The sequence below is a fragment of the Alosa alosa genome, chromosome 12, assembly GCF_017589495.1.
Source record: "Alosa alosa isolate M-15738 ecotype Scorff River chromosome 12, AALO_Geno_1.1, whole genome shotgun sequence".
Lineage (NCBI taxonomy): Eukaryota > Metazoa > Chordata > Actinopteri > Clupeiformes > Clupeidae > Alosa > Alosa alosa.
Window position 1 is genome coordinate 22,652,518 of NC_063200.1, and position 16,823 is coordinate 22,669,340.

General features: G+C 44.2%; 1 protein-coding gene across 2 annotated transcripts in view; it reads right to left on the bottom strand.

Annotated features, from left to right (window-relative positions):
- fer (fer (fps/fes related) tyrosine kinase) overlaps positions 1-16,823 on the bottom strand; it is a 34,207-nt gene that overhangs the window by 7,910 nt on the left and 9,474 nt on the right. The window contains exons 3-13 of one of the 2 annotated variants that reach the window (XM_048259438.1): positions 16,266-16,439; positions 15,672-15,771; positions 12,691-12,874; positions 10,710-10,847; positions 10,446-10,565; positions 9,570-9,692; positions 7,252-7,441; positions 6,111-6,134; positions 4,615-4,710; positions 3,885-4,088; positions 2,246-2,368 (exon numbers count right to left, since the gene is read on the bottom strand). In XM_048259438.1, the coding sequence (XP_048115395.1) occupies positions 2,246-2,368; positions 3,885-4,088; positions 4,615-4,710; positions 6,111-6,134; positions 7,252-7,441; positions 9,570-9,692; positions 10,446-10,565; positions 10,710-10,847; positions 12,691-12,874; positions 15,672-15,771; positions 16,266-16,439 (1,476 nt within the window). The remainder of the gene's footprint in view (positions 1-2,245; positions 2,369-3,884; positions 4,089-4,614; positions 4,711-6,110; positions 6,135-7,251; positions 7,442-9,569; positions 9,693-10,445; positions 10,566-10,709; positions 10,848-12,690; positions 12,875-15,671; positions 15,772-16,265; positions 16,440-16,823) is intronic. The other variant, XM_048259439.1, reaches the window with a different exon arrangement.

Genomic DNA, 16,823 nt, shown 5'->3' on the forward strand with positions numbered 1-16,823 from the left:
GAGAGAGAGAGAAGAGGGAGGAGGGAGAGAGCAAAGGAATGTGCAAAATAAAATATATCGAGGGAGAGTGGGCAAAAATCTGAAGTGCAGTTTCCACTGCAAGGACAAGATAGTGAGAATGAAAAAAACAGACAAACCAAGAGGATGCTTGTGTGTCTGCGTGTGTGTGCGCGTGTGGCAGGGAGAGGGCGAAAAGGAGAGAGAGAGAGAGAGAGAGAGAGAGAGAGAGAGAGAGAGAGAGAGAAAAGGAGAGCGAAAATGAGAGTGAGGAAATGGATGGGAATACCTGAGAATTTAAAACCCCCACAACCACAATCTGCTTGTCTATACCATAGAGAAGACCTGCCTTCCCTGCGATTCAAATGGGAGGATACTGGTCTGGCACCCTCTCAGCAGGGCTTATGGGCTCTACAGGCCAACTGTGTAAGAATCTGAGCATTTTTTCAGTTCCTTTTCAAGCAGTACTTTACTTGGTCTATGGATCGGAACATCTAGTGTTGTGTGATTAACGGCAATATGGCTGTTTTGGCCCTGGCTGCTAGAGTGGGAGCCTTATGCAAATTGCAATCCAAATGTGCAAGAAAATACTGCCAAAATATTAACTTCCAAGTTCTTAAAATATAAGTAATCTTCAGTGAGGCGAATGCCTTGGATTAAGTAAGGCATGTAATTAATGCAATCTCAAAGTTGCGGTGGAAGTTGAACAGTTGTGCGTTCTATCAGATTTGATTGTTTCCAGTGTTCCGACGAACCACATTAAAACAGGAAAAGAGGGGCTACATGTGTAACACAAGGAGCTACATGGGTAACAGCCTTTTCCATCATGACTCTTGACTTTCAGTCCAGAGGCATTTCAGTCTTAAACCACAAAAACTTTCTGTACCTTTATAGGATCATCAACACTCTGCACCACACAAACCTATGGCTTATGGATACTATTTTCCAATAGTTTCAGTTTGTGTTTTAGGTTATGCGACGCACTGTTGCTGGGTTCATGCCGTTTTGCGTTTAAAATGTTTAGCCGACTGCGTAATTTGCCATTTTTGTTCAATAAGTTCTACTTTTCATGTCATGAATGTAACATGCATATGATAAGGCTTTGCAGTTGTAGGCCTACAATATGGTCAATCTATTGTCTGGTAGGCCTAGTCCGATTTAACACTGCAAAACAGAAGCAGCAGCTGGCAATGGAAGTCAATAAATAATTTCCAGGTCACAGAAATCGGAAAAAATAAATATCAAAATCAAAATCAGTTTTGGGCCTGAGGCAGTTTTTTAAACGTTCTACTTTTGATCTGATCATGAAATCAAAAGTCTGAAAAACAAAGCATTATTTGTTGGTTTGCATCACATTCATAAACAAATAATGAAAAAACAAGTCCTTTTTTCGTTTTGGATTCTCAATTGAATATCAAATGAACGAATGATACACGGACCATTCAACTATGAGTGCTTTCCATTTCATTCAGTCAGCCTTCCCCTTTATCCCATTTCCCTGGAATAATAGCTTTTGGAGACCACAAGGGGGCGCTATAAAATGTAGCCTTTAATAATTAATACTAAGTTACCTTGCTCACCTCTCTCACCCCAACGTTTGTGCTGCTGGTTAATGTTTATTTTTCTGAGGGTAAATTAGGATAATTCTATGGTGGAAAAACATACCGGACATGGGGAATAACGACAGAGGCAACGTTTTGAGTCTTTTGTTAATGTCTGACAGAGACGTGGCTACTTAACGTGGTGTTCCTTTTTCCCCTGGAACATACTAGAACAAAAGAACCAGAAGCAACCCTGTCACTCACACTTCGCTCTCATGTTATTTCCAGAAACATCAATGATGTTACCAGAAATGTGTGGTCACTTAACATCATTGGCAAACTGCCTTTATATGCCAGGAAGGCTCTTTAGCCAGTTAATCTATTTCCGGTGGAACGTCAGCCATGTCGTAGCAGCTATTGTTCTAATTTATCTGTTTACACGGACCTGGTATGGGTGGGTGTTGCACCTAGTGAATAGGCACGAATGAGCGAATGTCAAAGTTGAATAAAGAGTTGCCCTGTTGGGTATAAACAAAATATTCAGTGTCTGAGTGAACACAAAAGGAGCATAATATAACATAAAACGCTGTTACAACACAGCCAACACCCGACTAGCAATATACAGTATACTCTAGTATACAGTATACCTAGTGCACAGACATTGCAGTGCCTTTCCAGATGGAACCACCATCAGTGAGAGTCCTTACCTTGACTACAGGGTTTAGGAGCACCACTCCGGACTTCTTGGTGATGACCTGCTTGGTGGTGTAATGGTGCTCGATCAGCTGAGGGATGGTGGGGAAGCCAGTGCCTTCAAACCGATATTGATTCTGGGAGAGAGTTGGAGGGGGAGAATAATAGCAGCCAGCAGAGTAGGGATAACATCATTAGCAATCAATGCTGCTTATAAAAGGTGGACAACACACACACACACACACACACACACACACAGTCATATCTTTACAGACAATCGACTGGAATATCAACACATTATATGTGCCTTGCACACCTACACCTTGTTGTTATGAGAATCAGATAAACAATTCCACGCAGCCGTAAAGCCCTGGGGGATCTTTGATCTGAAAGTAAACAAACTCTTGCTGCATGTCTTCCTTTGTGTGTGCCATATTCAATTTGTTCAGAAACTCAATGGGCAAAGCTTTGTACTACTGATTTCAAGGTGTCAAGGTCTTTAGGTCTTCACATAATATGAAATGCTATGCTTGACGCACTTTATTTTAAAAACGATTTTAATCATTAAAGGAACCATATGTAAGATTGTGGCCAAAACTGGCACTGCAATCACTTTCAAATTACTGTAGAGCGGTGTATCCCCTCCCCCTCCCCCCTGACTCGAGGTTGTCAACCCGGATGCCGAAACACTACTGACTTCGTGATTAGTACATAGGTGGAGGGTGGCACATCAGGCCAAAACACAACATGACATGACAAAACACAACATCAACATCAGTTGAGGGCTGCAACTTCACTTTTTAAAATGACAATATCCTGGCCGGACTACTGTTGTCAGTGATATAAGTATTTGAAATGAACATGATTTCTTAATGTCTAGTGACATACCAGGGCCATTTTATGATTAATTGAAATACATTTCTTACATACGGTTCCTTTAAAGGGACACCAGGCAACTTTTTCGTGTTAATTACTCATCTACGTAAGTCTGTATATGGTTAAATGACTCATTACAGGGCGAATGAAGACTCTCTCGCCCGCCCCTACTGCCTGTAGGAAGAATATCCCGCTTGCAAGTTCAGTGTATCCTACCCGCTGACTGAAGCAGGATCAGTTTATCTGCATCCACAGCACAGAGGCAGACTAACGAAACGCTAGCGATTGTTGCAAACGTGTGTATAATGGCAGAGCTGGTGAAAAAGCAGTGAATCCCCTTGACGGAAGATGCAAAGAAAAGGAAAAGAGCTTCAGACCGAGCCAGGGGGAGAGAAAAAGTATCAGGCTTGCCTGGTGTCCCTTTAAGTAAAATGTGCCCTCTTCCAAATGTATTGAACTTAAATTAAATAAGACCCTGGCTAATACTATAAAGAAAACCCAACATGCCTGATTCTCAAAATAAAATGCTCCAAGTAGTTAGAATCACATGCTAACCACAAATTAGAAGTTGGCCAGTAATCTAATGACTAATCACATAAATGTAATCTTTTAATCCAAGGACTAATAAATCACATACATTTACTCTTTAACTATAATAATAATTTAACAATAATTGTCACTGGTCCCTTATGATCTATTAAATATCCAATCAAAATTACATCTCTATTTGAATGTGTGTTCTAGCATTACATCCTCTAAGCAGCTGTCAATACTCACATCGGCGAACTGGATGATGAAGTGGCGCCGCTGGCTGTCGGAGAAGACTGAAAGCACGTACTCGCCAGGCTTGCCGTGGCTCTCACGCACCAGGAAGTCTCCCTGCTGCTTGAGCAGCTCCTGGGCCTCGGTCCTGGGGATGGCGCCGTGGTACCACTCCTGCTCCCCCAGCGGCTTCTCGCTGGTCGGGATCACGTCAAAAAACTGGCCACGGAGGAGGAGGGGAGGAGAGGAGCAGAGAGGAGAGTAGGAGTAGGAGTAGGAGAGGAGTGGAGGAAGAGAAGAGAGGAGAGGAAAAGATAGGAGAGGAGAGGGGAGGGAAGGAGAGGAGAGGAGAGACCAGAGGATTATTTATTAGGTTATCAATTATCCAGTATCTATTAGATCATTGATCATCAAAGGAGTCAATTCATTATGTTATCTGTTAACTTTATCTGTCTTCTAGAGTTTCACACAATGTTTGTACTTGTACTGGTTATTTTTGTAAAATAGTTTGGTAGTTATTCCTACTGAGCATTACAAACAACCCAAACTATACATGGTATTTCATTCTCTTTCATCTACTTACTGGAAGAGAGATACCACATACCAACACTATTACCTGTCGATCTTCAGAGGCCAAAGAATCAATCAACACCCATAACTCTTACTCATCCCCCATCACCACAACTACTGAACCAGCCGGTCCATTTGTGTGTTGATTTCATTGTAATGTGAAAGTGACACTCACCGAGGACGAGCCCAGCACAGACTTGGGGGAGCGAATGATGCCCGCAATGGAGTGGCGCAGGGTGTCAAACTTTGATATTCTGTCCTTGCCCTTGTCCTAAAAAAAAAACAGGCATACCATTTAGAAAAAATAATTTAAAGCTTCAATGTAATAACAAACGCCATACAAGACAATAATTAATTCATTATTCATTATGTCATGACCTGCGAGATCAAATTACACAAAGCTTGATCCTCTTTTTGTGTGACATACATGGAGGTGCAAAAACGGACATTCAACCAAACGCATACAGTTAATTTCTTCTTTGGCCAGAACAGGAGTTGCCGATCTCAAAATAGAATGAAATAAATCCTGTTTATTTCATTTTATTTGCTGTATAGCAAAGCCAAGCAGCAGGAACACTAGAGCAGGACGACAGGTTCACATCCTGTGAGTGACAACACGAGGAGGAGGGAAAAGTGAGCTCACACTGCCCTCCACAGTCCTGCTTCACACCCACACCTCAGATCAGCGCCTCTCACTCTCGGACACACACACACACACACTCTAGGATACACATTCACTCTAGGATACATACTCACACTAGGATACATACACACACTCACTCTTTGGTAGAACTCACACTCATTCTAAGATACACAGTCACACTTACTCTGTGGAGGACTGCTACAGTTCACTGAGGAGGAACAAACATACACATGCACACACACACACACACACACACAGAGATAGACATTGCACACATGCACAAATAAATATGCGCATGCATGCTTTCACTCTCTCTCGCCCACACACACACAGAAACGCGCGCACACACACACACACACACACACACACAGACCAGACAGAATAAAGCCAGCCATCAGTGGGCCCTTGTGGAGCTACACTGGTAGAAACACTGGCGTCCATAGACTAACGAGGAAATGGAGTCTTGGTCTTGTTTGGTGAGCGATGGGAGTGGTGCTGGTGTCGTGTTCTACCACACAACATAGTCAGGGTTTACTCAGGGTGGCTTGACTGAGGAGGACGCTTTCAAAATGGATCTTGGCTGATCTTTGAGGCGCAGTAAGTAAAGCTATTGTCTTTTAGACAGCAATGATGTAGTCGAGTTCTGAAGAATTAAATGAGAACGTTTCACACTGCTACAGCCAAGCTTTACAGAACACAATTGTTTATATTGGCCTGTCACTCACAAAAACGAAATATTTTTGACATGAAATGAAAAACGTAAAATAAAATACAAAAGTTATTGGGGGGAAAAATAAAAATGTTTAGCCTTCAGTATTACATCATTGCAGCTCTATCATTTTTATTCTCTGATATTACACAGGGCATTTTAACAAAATAACAAACATTCCTCTAAACCACTGACTATTAGTGATGTCACTTCACATGGGTGCCACAACAAGCAAGGGGAGAGTGCATGTGGAAAGGGGGGGGTGTGTACGGGTGGGATATTTTCTACATCTCTCATGGGATTTAACACACATCCTTACCCTGAGACAAGGCAGCTTTGAGGTCTGAAAAAAGAATCAATCACAAAAGGGTGAATTTGATCTCCAGAAATACAGGGAGAAACAGCTGGTATGGATCATCCCTGATAATCCCTGATGCCATACAATACCAAAGTGTGCATCTTGTGATATTAACACAATATCCCCAATGTGCACGACAACTGAAATCATTTCATACAGTATTGCAGAAGTGAAAATTGAGGTGTGACAATCCTGTTAATTGTTCTAAAAATAAACTCAGAAATTCGCAAATGGCATCACAAGGTTTTTCTTCTTCTTCTTCCTCTTTTTTATTTGCGCAAAACTTCACACCTTAGGCTCCTAAAGTTTCAACACAGCAATTCCTCAAAGTTGAGAAAATTTGAGACAATAAGTTGAAAAGTCTAGAACTGAAGTTGATCAAATAACTCTTCTAAGAGTCCATTTGCATGGTTAGCACCCCAGTTTCACGGCTGTAACAAGACTGTCCCACTTCTCTGTGGCTTTTGACAGCCTAGCTGTAGATGAGACACACGTCACACTGACGCATGGTCAAGACAATCAGAGTGGCTCTACTTGAAAACTAATCAGATTGAGTGACGTGCCTTCTAAAGAACTGAATGGATTAATCGCCACCTTGCCCAACAAATTTATGAGTGAAGAAGTGAGTGAGGAGAATATGGCTAAAACTAGGTATGGAACATGTTATTCCCTTTTGCAACAATAAAAAAAGTCAAACAAGGAAACAAATGCATTTAAGTACGTCAGTGACCGCTTAGGTCAAGTCTTCTCAGTTGAACAATGCTTGTTGGACAAAGTCAAATGGCCTTCTTTTCAGCAAACTGAAAACAGTTATGTCACACCCAATGAGCAGAAGAAATACAAACGATTTAGTATTTCCACTGGGTTTCTCATGGATGTTTTTTTTTTCCAATGACTTTTGAATGATGTCATGGAAAATGGCTACAGAGCTGTCAAGTAATTCACAAAACACGATCCCCCAACACGCCTCACTAGGAAGAGTGGTAACTACACCCTTCTGATGCCACTGAATGAAAAGACATTGCAGAGGAAATGAGCTGGTTGGGGAGGTACATAAAAGCTTTGGTAAAGAGGTTCAAATATTGGCATGAGTTAGACTGACCATGGAGTTGACGGAGCGGGCGTCCTCCTCATAGTTGACGACGGGCGGCGGCTCCTTGCCCTCGCTCTCCTGCATCTTGTGCTCGAGCATCTCCTTCTGGGCTGTGAGCTTGGCCTCAGTGCAGCGCAGCAACTGCACCGTCTGCCGGAGCTCCTCCAGAGCCTGCTTCTGACTGAGCAGCAGCACCACGCTGAGGGAGGGACAGGGAGAGAGAGACACAGAGAGAGAGAGAGAGAGAGAGAGAGAGAGAGAGAGAGAGAGAGAGAGATTGAGAGAGATTGAGAGATTGAGAGAGATTGAGATGGATGGAGGGAGGAGACAGAGGGATGGGTGGAGGAGGGGGGGGGGGCAGAGAAAGACAAGAAAAAGACAGTGAGTGAGTTTGTATGTGCGTGTGTGTGTAGGGGGTGGGGGTGGCAGTTGTGAGAAGAGATGCAAGTTTGACAGAAAAACAGAGACAGAGGGAGTGGGAGGAGAGAGAGAGAGAGAGAGAGAGAGAGAGAGAGAGAGAGAGAGAGAGAGAGAGAGAGAGAGAGAGAGAAAGAAAGAAAGAAAGAAAGAGAGCGAGAGAGAGCAGAAAGAGGGAGTGAGTGAGATCGTAAGGTCACATAAGAACCATCAGTGAATTTTAAATTAATGCTTCCTAATCCCTTTGTGGCTTGTGGAAGATTTGTTTTGTCAGAACTTTTATGACAACTGCTGTGTGTGCTGAAATGATCTCACTCCCACAAAAACCACCCACTCCCTCCCTCCCTCCCTCCCCTTCTCATTCTCTTCTCTCCCTTCATCCACACAAACACACCAACTAAAACGCACACATTGTAGAAACGCTGGCAGTTCTAACCACAACCTCCACATCCTAAACACACACACCAGAACAACTCAATCCAGCTCCAGACCCGACATGCTCTCCCAATAAGGTCCTGCTGTTTTTTTGTGGTGCTTCCTTAATCAAACATGCTCGGTGAGGAGTGACAATCCCTGGCACTCCAAACGCCCGCGGCATGCAATCCCACACAAAGCCGCCACACACTGGCCGGCTGCGGTGACTCTGGTGGTAGTGGCGGCGGGGTGCTCTGGCCTGTGTTGGTGTTGACCGAGGACGAGCGCAGAGTAGCCCAGACGAGCCCAACAGTGCGGAGCTGAGCTGCGCTTAGCGCGTGGGCCCTGATTAGCTTGCCGCCTCTTCTTTCTTTTCTCCATTCCTCCCTCCCTCCATCTCTCCCTCCTCTCAAGGGATTAGGCAGCAGACCTTAAAGAATGTTCTGGAAATCCCAGCGTTCCACAGCCCCCCCACCCCCCACCCACACCCCTGCACCCAAGTTCACTGACACTGTGAGCAGCTTCATTGCGATACTCACACTGAGTGTGTAACCGACCTGCTGGCGACCATCAGGATGGAAAAAGCCCAGAATGGACTCATCAAAAAGGCTCTGAAGCCCATCTCCTGTTACACTTCAGTTTATTTATATAGTGATTTAGCAACAACACAGCACCGATGAATACATATTCATCAGTGCGTGCTCTTACTGGGTATTGAACCCATAGCCTTGGTGTTGTTTGCGGCACCTTCTTTGGAGATAGAGAAATTAAGCAAACAAGTGTGTTGTATGATTCGCCCTGTCGCTGTACATTTCAAAAGAAAGTTGTTTTGCTGGTTTTCTTTAATCTGCAAGAATTCAACTGAGAACGTAAAGATCCTGTGAACGCTAAGAGGCACCTGACCTGCTGGTGCCTCTCTCCTTCCCTTGTTTACAGACTGTTTTATACACAACATCAACGCCAGGCCGAAAACCCTCTTGGCCGCAAAATGAAATGAATGTTGGCTACACTGACATTTGGCATCTTGTCAGGGCCGAGGACTTCGCACACTGCCATTTAAGCTGAGCAATTCTGCAATTTTCCTTTCCTCAGACGCTTGGAAGAAGAGGCCCTGTACTTATGTGGTTTCCCCTGCTCAGGCCCATGGAGCGGCCGCGTTTATGTCAGCGGAACAGGTGGCTGATGTGTTTGTGGAGGACACCGACCGCAAACGCCAAGGGAGTATGGCAGACCTACACATCGGAGTCCCCACATTTGTGTGTGTGTGAGGTTGACTGAGAAAGGACTGTGCTGACCAAGAGCTGCCTCGGACCTTTTGACAAGGAAGACTGAAAATGTGTGAGAGAGAGTGGGAAAGGTTGACAAAGGGCAGGCACAAGCTGACAGACAGGGTGACAGAAGGAGAATGAGAGAAATATAGAGATAGACAGACAGAGAAAGAGAGAGGGAGAAAATAAAGAGCATGTGTGTGTGAGGGTGTGACTTTTTGTTCTTACTCAGACTTCTTCTCGCAGGTTTTGGTGGACTCCTCAACCTTGTTCTCAAGCTCGACCATGAGGTCCTCTTTGCTGCGTAGGGTCTGCTGGGTGAGCGTGAGCTCATCGGAGGTGGACCTGAGCCTGTGCGGATGAACGACAACCAGAGGCACAACTCTTAGTCTCAGAGCACAGGGTCAAGTCAGGTCAACTTAAAATCACTTTCTATGGTCATGTTCTCAAATACAAGTGCCAAACATACAGGGAAGCAAACTTCTATTCATAGAGCGAGAGAGAGAGAAAGACAGAGTAAGACAGAGAGAGCGATTTAGTTATTTTAGAACAAACATGGAGCATAATGTTTACACAAAACAAACACATTGAAGCAAATGTTGCTATAGTGAGTTAAAACCAGCAACAAAGGGCTGTGTGGAAGTGGATGTGTCTACTGCAGTGCTTTCATATGGGCACTTGTGTTGTCTGTCTAAAACCCCAAAAAGGGTCTGTAGGTTTATTATGTGTGGTCTTAAAATCACCACCATCAACAGCTTCTTTTCCCTGTCCACAAACAGACCACTTCACAGCATTTCACATTACCGTGACTGCTTATTTAGAGGCTTAAAGCCATTTCTTGAGGAAAAAATAAACATATCCCCAAGGGGGGGGGGGGGGGGAAGGGAGCCAATTAGCTCCAAACTGATTTATTTGCGTTAGTGAGGCTGGCGTTAGTGAGAGAGGCCTCTGCTTGGACCACTAAGCGGGATCAGTCTCATAAATATGTGTGCAATACTGCTGTTTGCTTATTGCTGACAGGCTCAAGGTGCTAACCACAAAGGTGCTAGGAGCTGTTAGTGATGGTAGCAGGCTTTCCTGTGAGGACCGGACGTGTATACTCACACTGCTTGTAAACTGTCTGCGGTCAAATTGTTCCAGAGTATCTCGTTGGCCTGAAGATTCTCCGTCTCTTCTAGTAACGTCACATCAAACTCTACGTTGGGTTCTTTGGTAACAGGAGCCCTGAAAAATATATTCATGATTAGAAAAAACAACATTGAGATAGAACACAATGTGACGCATAACACATAATATAACATATTACATTACACAGCTTATGTGCCTAAAACATAATTCAATGAGATGAACTTTATCCCCAAAACTTACTTATGGACTTCGATGAACTGCTCATATTCAGACACTGGGTCAATTTGGTCGATAGATGTGTTGATTTCTTTGTGCGCCTTCACAATCTCGTCTGTTAAAAGACTGGTGATTTCACTGTACTCCTCCAAAATCCCCTTCCTAGAAAAACAATCAATCATAACTTTTACCTATAAGTTTAATGCATCTCTGGAAAGGGTACAATAAGTGACTAATGGTTAAAGGAGATTTCCCTGATTTATACTGCCTGTTGGAATATCAAATATAGTGAAGTCAAATCTACTTTGGGGTCTCTTTTCCCATCCACAGGACCCTCTCAATCTGTCTGTCTGTCTGTCTGTCTCTCTCTCTCTTCCACCATGGGCTCTGTGTCTCTCGTTCCCTCTGTCTCTCAGGATTAACTTCCACATCAAGATGAATAAACCCCCCAGTGATTAAAAAACAGCTTAGGGAAGAAAATACCACACAAGAGGCTGTGATGTCCATCTAATCCCACCCACATTACTACACTGGATTTGTCTTAGAGAATGCTGTGTTTCCATGCAGACGACCAAGAACAGGGGTATACTGTGTGTGTGCGTGCGTGCGAGGCATGGTCACACACCAGGCATGTGTTTTGCCACCCGACTCGCGTTTGCATTATGTGAAGATGATGACCGTGTCGGCGAGTTTGCATGTGTCCGCCTATGAGCAATGAGAACGTGAAGGCTTTAACACTCATCAGCTGACTTGTACAACTTCACTCCATAAAAGCATAAAATTCTTGCGGACTCCATAGATGCACATTTGCTGCTCTTGTGTGCATGCCTGTGGGTGCATGTGAGCTTATTCTAATACACTTTTTGTCAACACAAAGATCCACGTGACTGAGACAATAAATAGCAAACCTCTTGGAGCAGGAGTCAATAAGAGTAAGTGTGCTTGGATCAACTGTTGTGTGTTTATGTGCATGTGTGGGTCTCAGTGTGTGTCTCAGTGTGTGTGTGTGTGTGTGTGTGTGTGTGTGTGTGTGTGTCTCAGGGTGTGTGTGTGTGTGTGTGTGTGTGTGTGTCTGTCTCAGTGTGTGTGTGTGTGTGTGTGTGTCTCAGGGTGTGTGTGTGTGTGTGTGTGTGTGTCTCTGGGTGTGTGTGTGTGTGTGTGTGTGTCTGTCGTGAGTGTGTGTGTGTGTGTGTGTGTGTCTGTCTCAGTGTGTGTGTGTGTGTGTCTGTCTCAGTGTGTGTGTGTGTGTGTGTGTCTGTCTCAGTGTGTGTGTGTGTGTGTGTCTGTCTCATTGTGTGTGTGTGTGTGTGTGTGTCTCATTGTGTGTGTGTGTGTGTCTGTGTCTGTGTCTGTCGTAGTGTGTGTGTGTGTGTGTGTCTGTCTCAGTGTGTGTGTGTGTGTGTGTGTGTGTGTGTGTCTGTCTCATTGTGTGTGTGTGTGTGTCTGTCTCAGTGTGTGTGTGTGTGTGTGTGTGTGTGTGTGTCTGTCTCAGTGTGTGTGTGTGTGTGTGTGTGTGTGTGTCTGTCTCAGTGTGTGTGTGTGTGTGTGTGTGTGTGTCTGTCTCATTGTGTGTGTGTGTGTGTCTGTCTCAGTGTGTGTGTGTGTGTGTCTCAGGGTGTGTGTGTGTGTGTGTGTCTCAGGGTGTGTGTGTGTGTGTGTGTGTGTGTGTGTGTGTGTGTGTGTGTGTGTGTGTGTCTCAGGGTGTGTGTGTGTGTGTGTCTCAGGGTGTGTGTGTGTGTGTGTCTCAGGGTGTGTGTGTGTGTGTGTGTGTGTCTCAGGGTGTGTGAGTGTGTGTGTGTGTGTGTCTCAGGGTGTGTGTGTGTGTGTCTCAGGGTGTGTGTGTGTGTCTCAGGGTGTGTGTGTGTGTGTGTGTGTCTCAGGGGTGTGTGTGTGTGTGTGTGTGTGTCAGGGGTGTGTGTGTGTGTGTGTCTCAGGGTGGGTGTGTGTGTGTGTGTGTGTGTGTGTGTGTGTGTGTGTCTGTCTGTGTCTCCTGCATTTGACTCACAGTGCGACGATCATCTCCTCCTGCATCTTCTGCAGCGAGTCGAGCAGCAGGGGCAGCGTGGTGTCGTGGTAGTGCTCCTGGTGCAGCTGGGCACTGCGCACCGCCAGCACGTACTGGTTGTGCAGGTTGTGCAGCTTCATGGTGGCCTTGTCATAGCGCTCACGCGCCTTCTCCGGTTCCTTACCTGAGGGGGCAGAGAGGGAGCGGGGGGTAGAGAGACTTTTGACTTTTATGGTTCCTTTATTGACAGTCAAAAAGGAAACCAGGTAACATTAAAACCAACCCAAAATAAAACCTCCCTCCACCCCACCCTAACCAGGAAACCCAAAAAAACAGAGAGAGAAAGAGAAAGAGAAAGAGAAAGAGAGAGAGAGAGAAAGACGAGAGGGAGCAGGTGAAGGAGGAAAAAGAGAGGGAGAAAATGGATGTAATGACCAACTAGCACATTGCTTAAAAAAGGATGATTTGATTTGAGTCACACCAAAAGAGAAAAAAAATTGAGACACAGAGAGGAGGTGTAATAAATCTACAGATAGGAGGCGACGGAGAGAGTCCAGAGGGGTTCTGGGATCTTTTCGAAGTTCTGGGATCTACACTAGAGACTTTAGAAACATCAGTCCCATTAACTTTGCTGAAATAAGTCAAAGATTTAATTTGCTACTGGAAAATATTTACATGCTTCAATGCTAAAAGGATTAGAGGATTTATATGTTTCACAGGCAGACAAAAAAAGGGAAAGATTAAACTTCCTTATCAGGAGGGAATTTGTTTATGCTGTGATTACTACCAGAGAAAGAGTGCATGACCCCTTGACTACTTTTGTGTTAACACGTCCCTTTCCTGGGAAAGTAGATCCCTGGGAAGGCGCCTCGACACACGTTTTCATTGTATGAAGTCAGCAGAGTATATATTAAATAAATTATCTTCCAAGTGATTTCAAAGAAAGGGAAATCTGTATGTATCCAGTGGTCCTCATCTATGGGACTCCAGTAGACTGTAGACAGTACATAAGGCACTGAGGCCAAAGGGAAATCCTCTGTAGTCGTCCCTCCTTCCGCCCAAATTCTGTTATCTGGTTTTGTAATTCGTTCGAGTCCGTCCAGATAGCCCACATAAACACATTGGAGGCTCATGCTGATGGCATTGGCAGAGACGTGTGCCAGACGTTCTGGCTTTGCTCAGACAACACGACTGTACCTGACGGCAGGCTGCTTGTGTCTCTTCTAGAAACTTCTCCCGGCTATAAATTCTGTCATAGTACTAGATCTAGGTCAGAGTTTCCGCTAGAAAAAAATGGTGCCGGTCAAAGTGACCGGCAGAGGTTTTGTTTTCCGGACATTTTGATGATATGCCGGTCAAATATCCTATTATCGCTTCTTAATTAGTTGAGTTGAGGAAAACTGGAGACAGGCTATGTAGCTTAAAGAATGACATAATCAGGCTGAATAGAATGCAACATGTTCATTAGCCTAACTTACGTAAACATGCCTAACAAGATCTAGCCAGTATGTATGTTTTCATGGACAGCAAGAGTCCGCTTCGTTCATTGTTTTAAAAAGGCTACGTTGTTTGTTGCTGCTACCCACGTTATCTCCAGTGGTTCCACTGTTTAACTTGCACAGATGCACACACACAAGAATGAGCGCTCACATCACTACCCCCTAAGGCTATGCCTCTTTATTTGATTACAATAAATTAAGAAATGTTTCCTATTCTGGGAAATGTTTAGTTTCTTTTTCTTTTGGTCCGCGGTTCAATGATACCGTTTAATTGTGCCGGAAATTATCCGCGGACCAGCAATCTCCTCGTCGAGGAGGCCCTAACCCTGCATATCATAGACAGAGAAAGCATAGGCCTACTGTATGCTTTGGGTACAGAACACAGTTGCATGTCCAGTGTACACAGAGAATGACAGTGTCTTGAGCGACGCAACCCGCAACTCCACTTCCAACGCCATGATTCCGACAGATACGCCCGACACTTCTGCTTTTTATCTGGTGGTGGTGGAGTTGACCGGACATCTGAGGCTTCAGACGCTACCAATTTATCATCCATCGCGTCTGGCCTCGGAAAAAACTTTTAAAGCTAGTCTGCCTGGGCCTGGCCATGTTTGAACCGCCTCACTCATTTGTTCGTTGTTTAACATGGACGTTTTAAGCGTGTGCTTCCTATTTGAAATGCAGCATAGGCTATGTGTGTTGTTAAATAGCTTTCAAACGGTACATTTAAAAACATAGCCAGAGGACGTATTGCTTTAATATAGGCTTACATTTAAAGGCTTATTCTCAAATTCAGATTGCGTTAGGGGGACGGGATTATTAGCCAATTTCAATCGGACAATTTGACCGGAGAGATTTAATTTTGTCGGACACTTCATTTTTTTTCCGGCCAATGTCCGGTAATTACCGGACAACGGAAACCCTGGTCTAGGTCCAACCGCATGTTTTGAATGTGATTTACTGTATTAATAATTTAAAATGTTCTACGATAAACAATTAAACACAATTATAACTAATGCGCTTGTATCTCACAGAAAGGCAGTATATTATTGATTATGAAAACATGGATGAGTTCAACTTTATAGTTGCAAAAGTTGAACTCAAGTTCAAGTTCCTTTGTGAAGTTGTCAAGCAGACTAAATCGCACGTTCACCAACTTTGAAATGGAGTCCAGCTGCTCCAGGGGAGACTGATAGCATCTCTCTGAACATCTGTTTAGCTGGCGCTCTCCCCCTCTCTACCAGACTAGCACACGTGACATAGACAACTTGTCCTTCAGGTCTCTATTCTCGCTTTGTGAGCATGACAAAAGATAAGTAGAAAAATGCCTTGAAGACCGAGGTAAACCATCCTATGACCAATTTCATTACACTCTGCTGAACCCCCCAAAGAAACAAGCAACAACATGAAGGTAACAGTCCAAAGTTCCAGTTATCCTCCCAGGAGCCAAACACATACAGGTGAGAAGGGGTCAGGCGTTACCTTTTGCTACCGCTTCCCGGTACTTCTCTTTGGCACAGTGAGCATCCTTGGTTAATTGCCTGTAGGTGCCTTTCAACTTTTCCAGGTCATTTTTAGTAACCTGAAAGAGATAATAAAAAGACAGCACATTGTATTACACACAGATCAAATGTTTAACTAACTTTTCAGTTAGACACCAATGACCGAACAAGATTTTATTAAACGGCTGCAATCATCTGAAGTTATGTTTACAGCATCTTTTTTATATTCTAATGCAGAGTTAAACAAATTGCTTCATATGAGGATGCCCTTTTGATACTTTTAAACATTTTCCCATCATTTCCACAGATACAAAACCTATTTATAAACATAACAACCAGACCTGAGAAATGAACCTTAGACAAGGGAAAAAAAAACACATTTTTTCCACTGAACAGGAAGTTTTAGGTTCTTCCCTTTGATCACCTTTTTATACATCTCATACAAGTGTGACCTTTCAGCTATGCAGAGCAGCTCTCTTCCTTCAGAACAGGTTTGTGAGGTGGGTGGCAGACGTGTCTCTGTGTGTGTGTGTGTGTGTGTGTGTGTATGTGTCTCCCGCAAGGTGTCCATTACCTTGTAGAGCTCGGTCTCGATCTGCTGGTGGACCGTCTGGTAGCTCTTCTTCACCTGCTGCTTGTCCTTGATCATCATGGTGAGGCGGTGCAGAGGGCCCGAGTTGAGCTCCTCAGCGTGGGACTTCATGATCTTACTTAGGTGCTCCGTCTGCTGCACCATGTTAGCCCAAGACTGATGGAGAGAAAAAGAGAGAGAGAGGGAGAGAGAAAGAGGGAGACAGAGAGACAGGGAGAGAGAGAGATGGTGAGATAGAGAGAAACAGACAGAGAGATTGTGAGATGAAGAGAGAGGACAGCAGTGGGAAGAGATGGTGGAGAAAGAGACTTTTTAAAACCCCTTTAAATCATCATACTGCTGACACTCAAAATGGCTAGCCACACTGCAGCTATGCCAACTCCATGGAAAAGGGTCATAGATCACCAATAAAAGATTGCCATAATCAGTAACTCAAAACACTTGTTTAAACATCATCTGCGTGCAAAGAGGGCAGACGTTGCTGGATAACTGGATGGGAAACCTATAGACAGAGAGAAAGAGAGACCGACACACACAAAG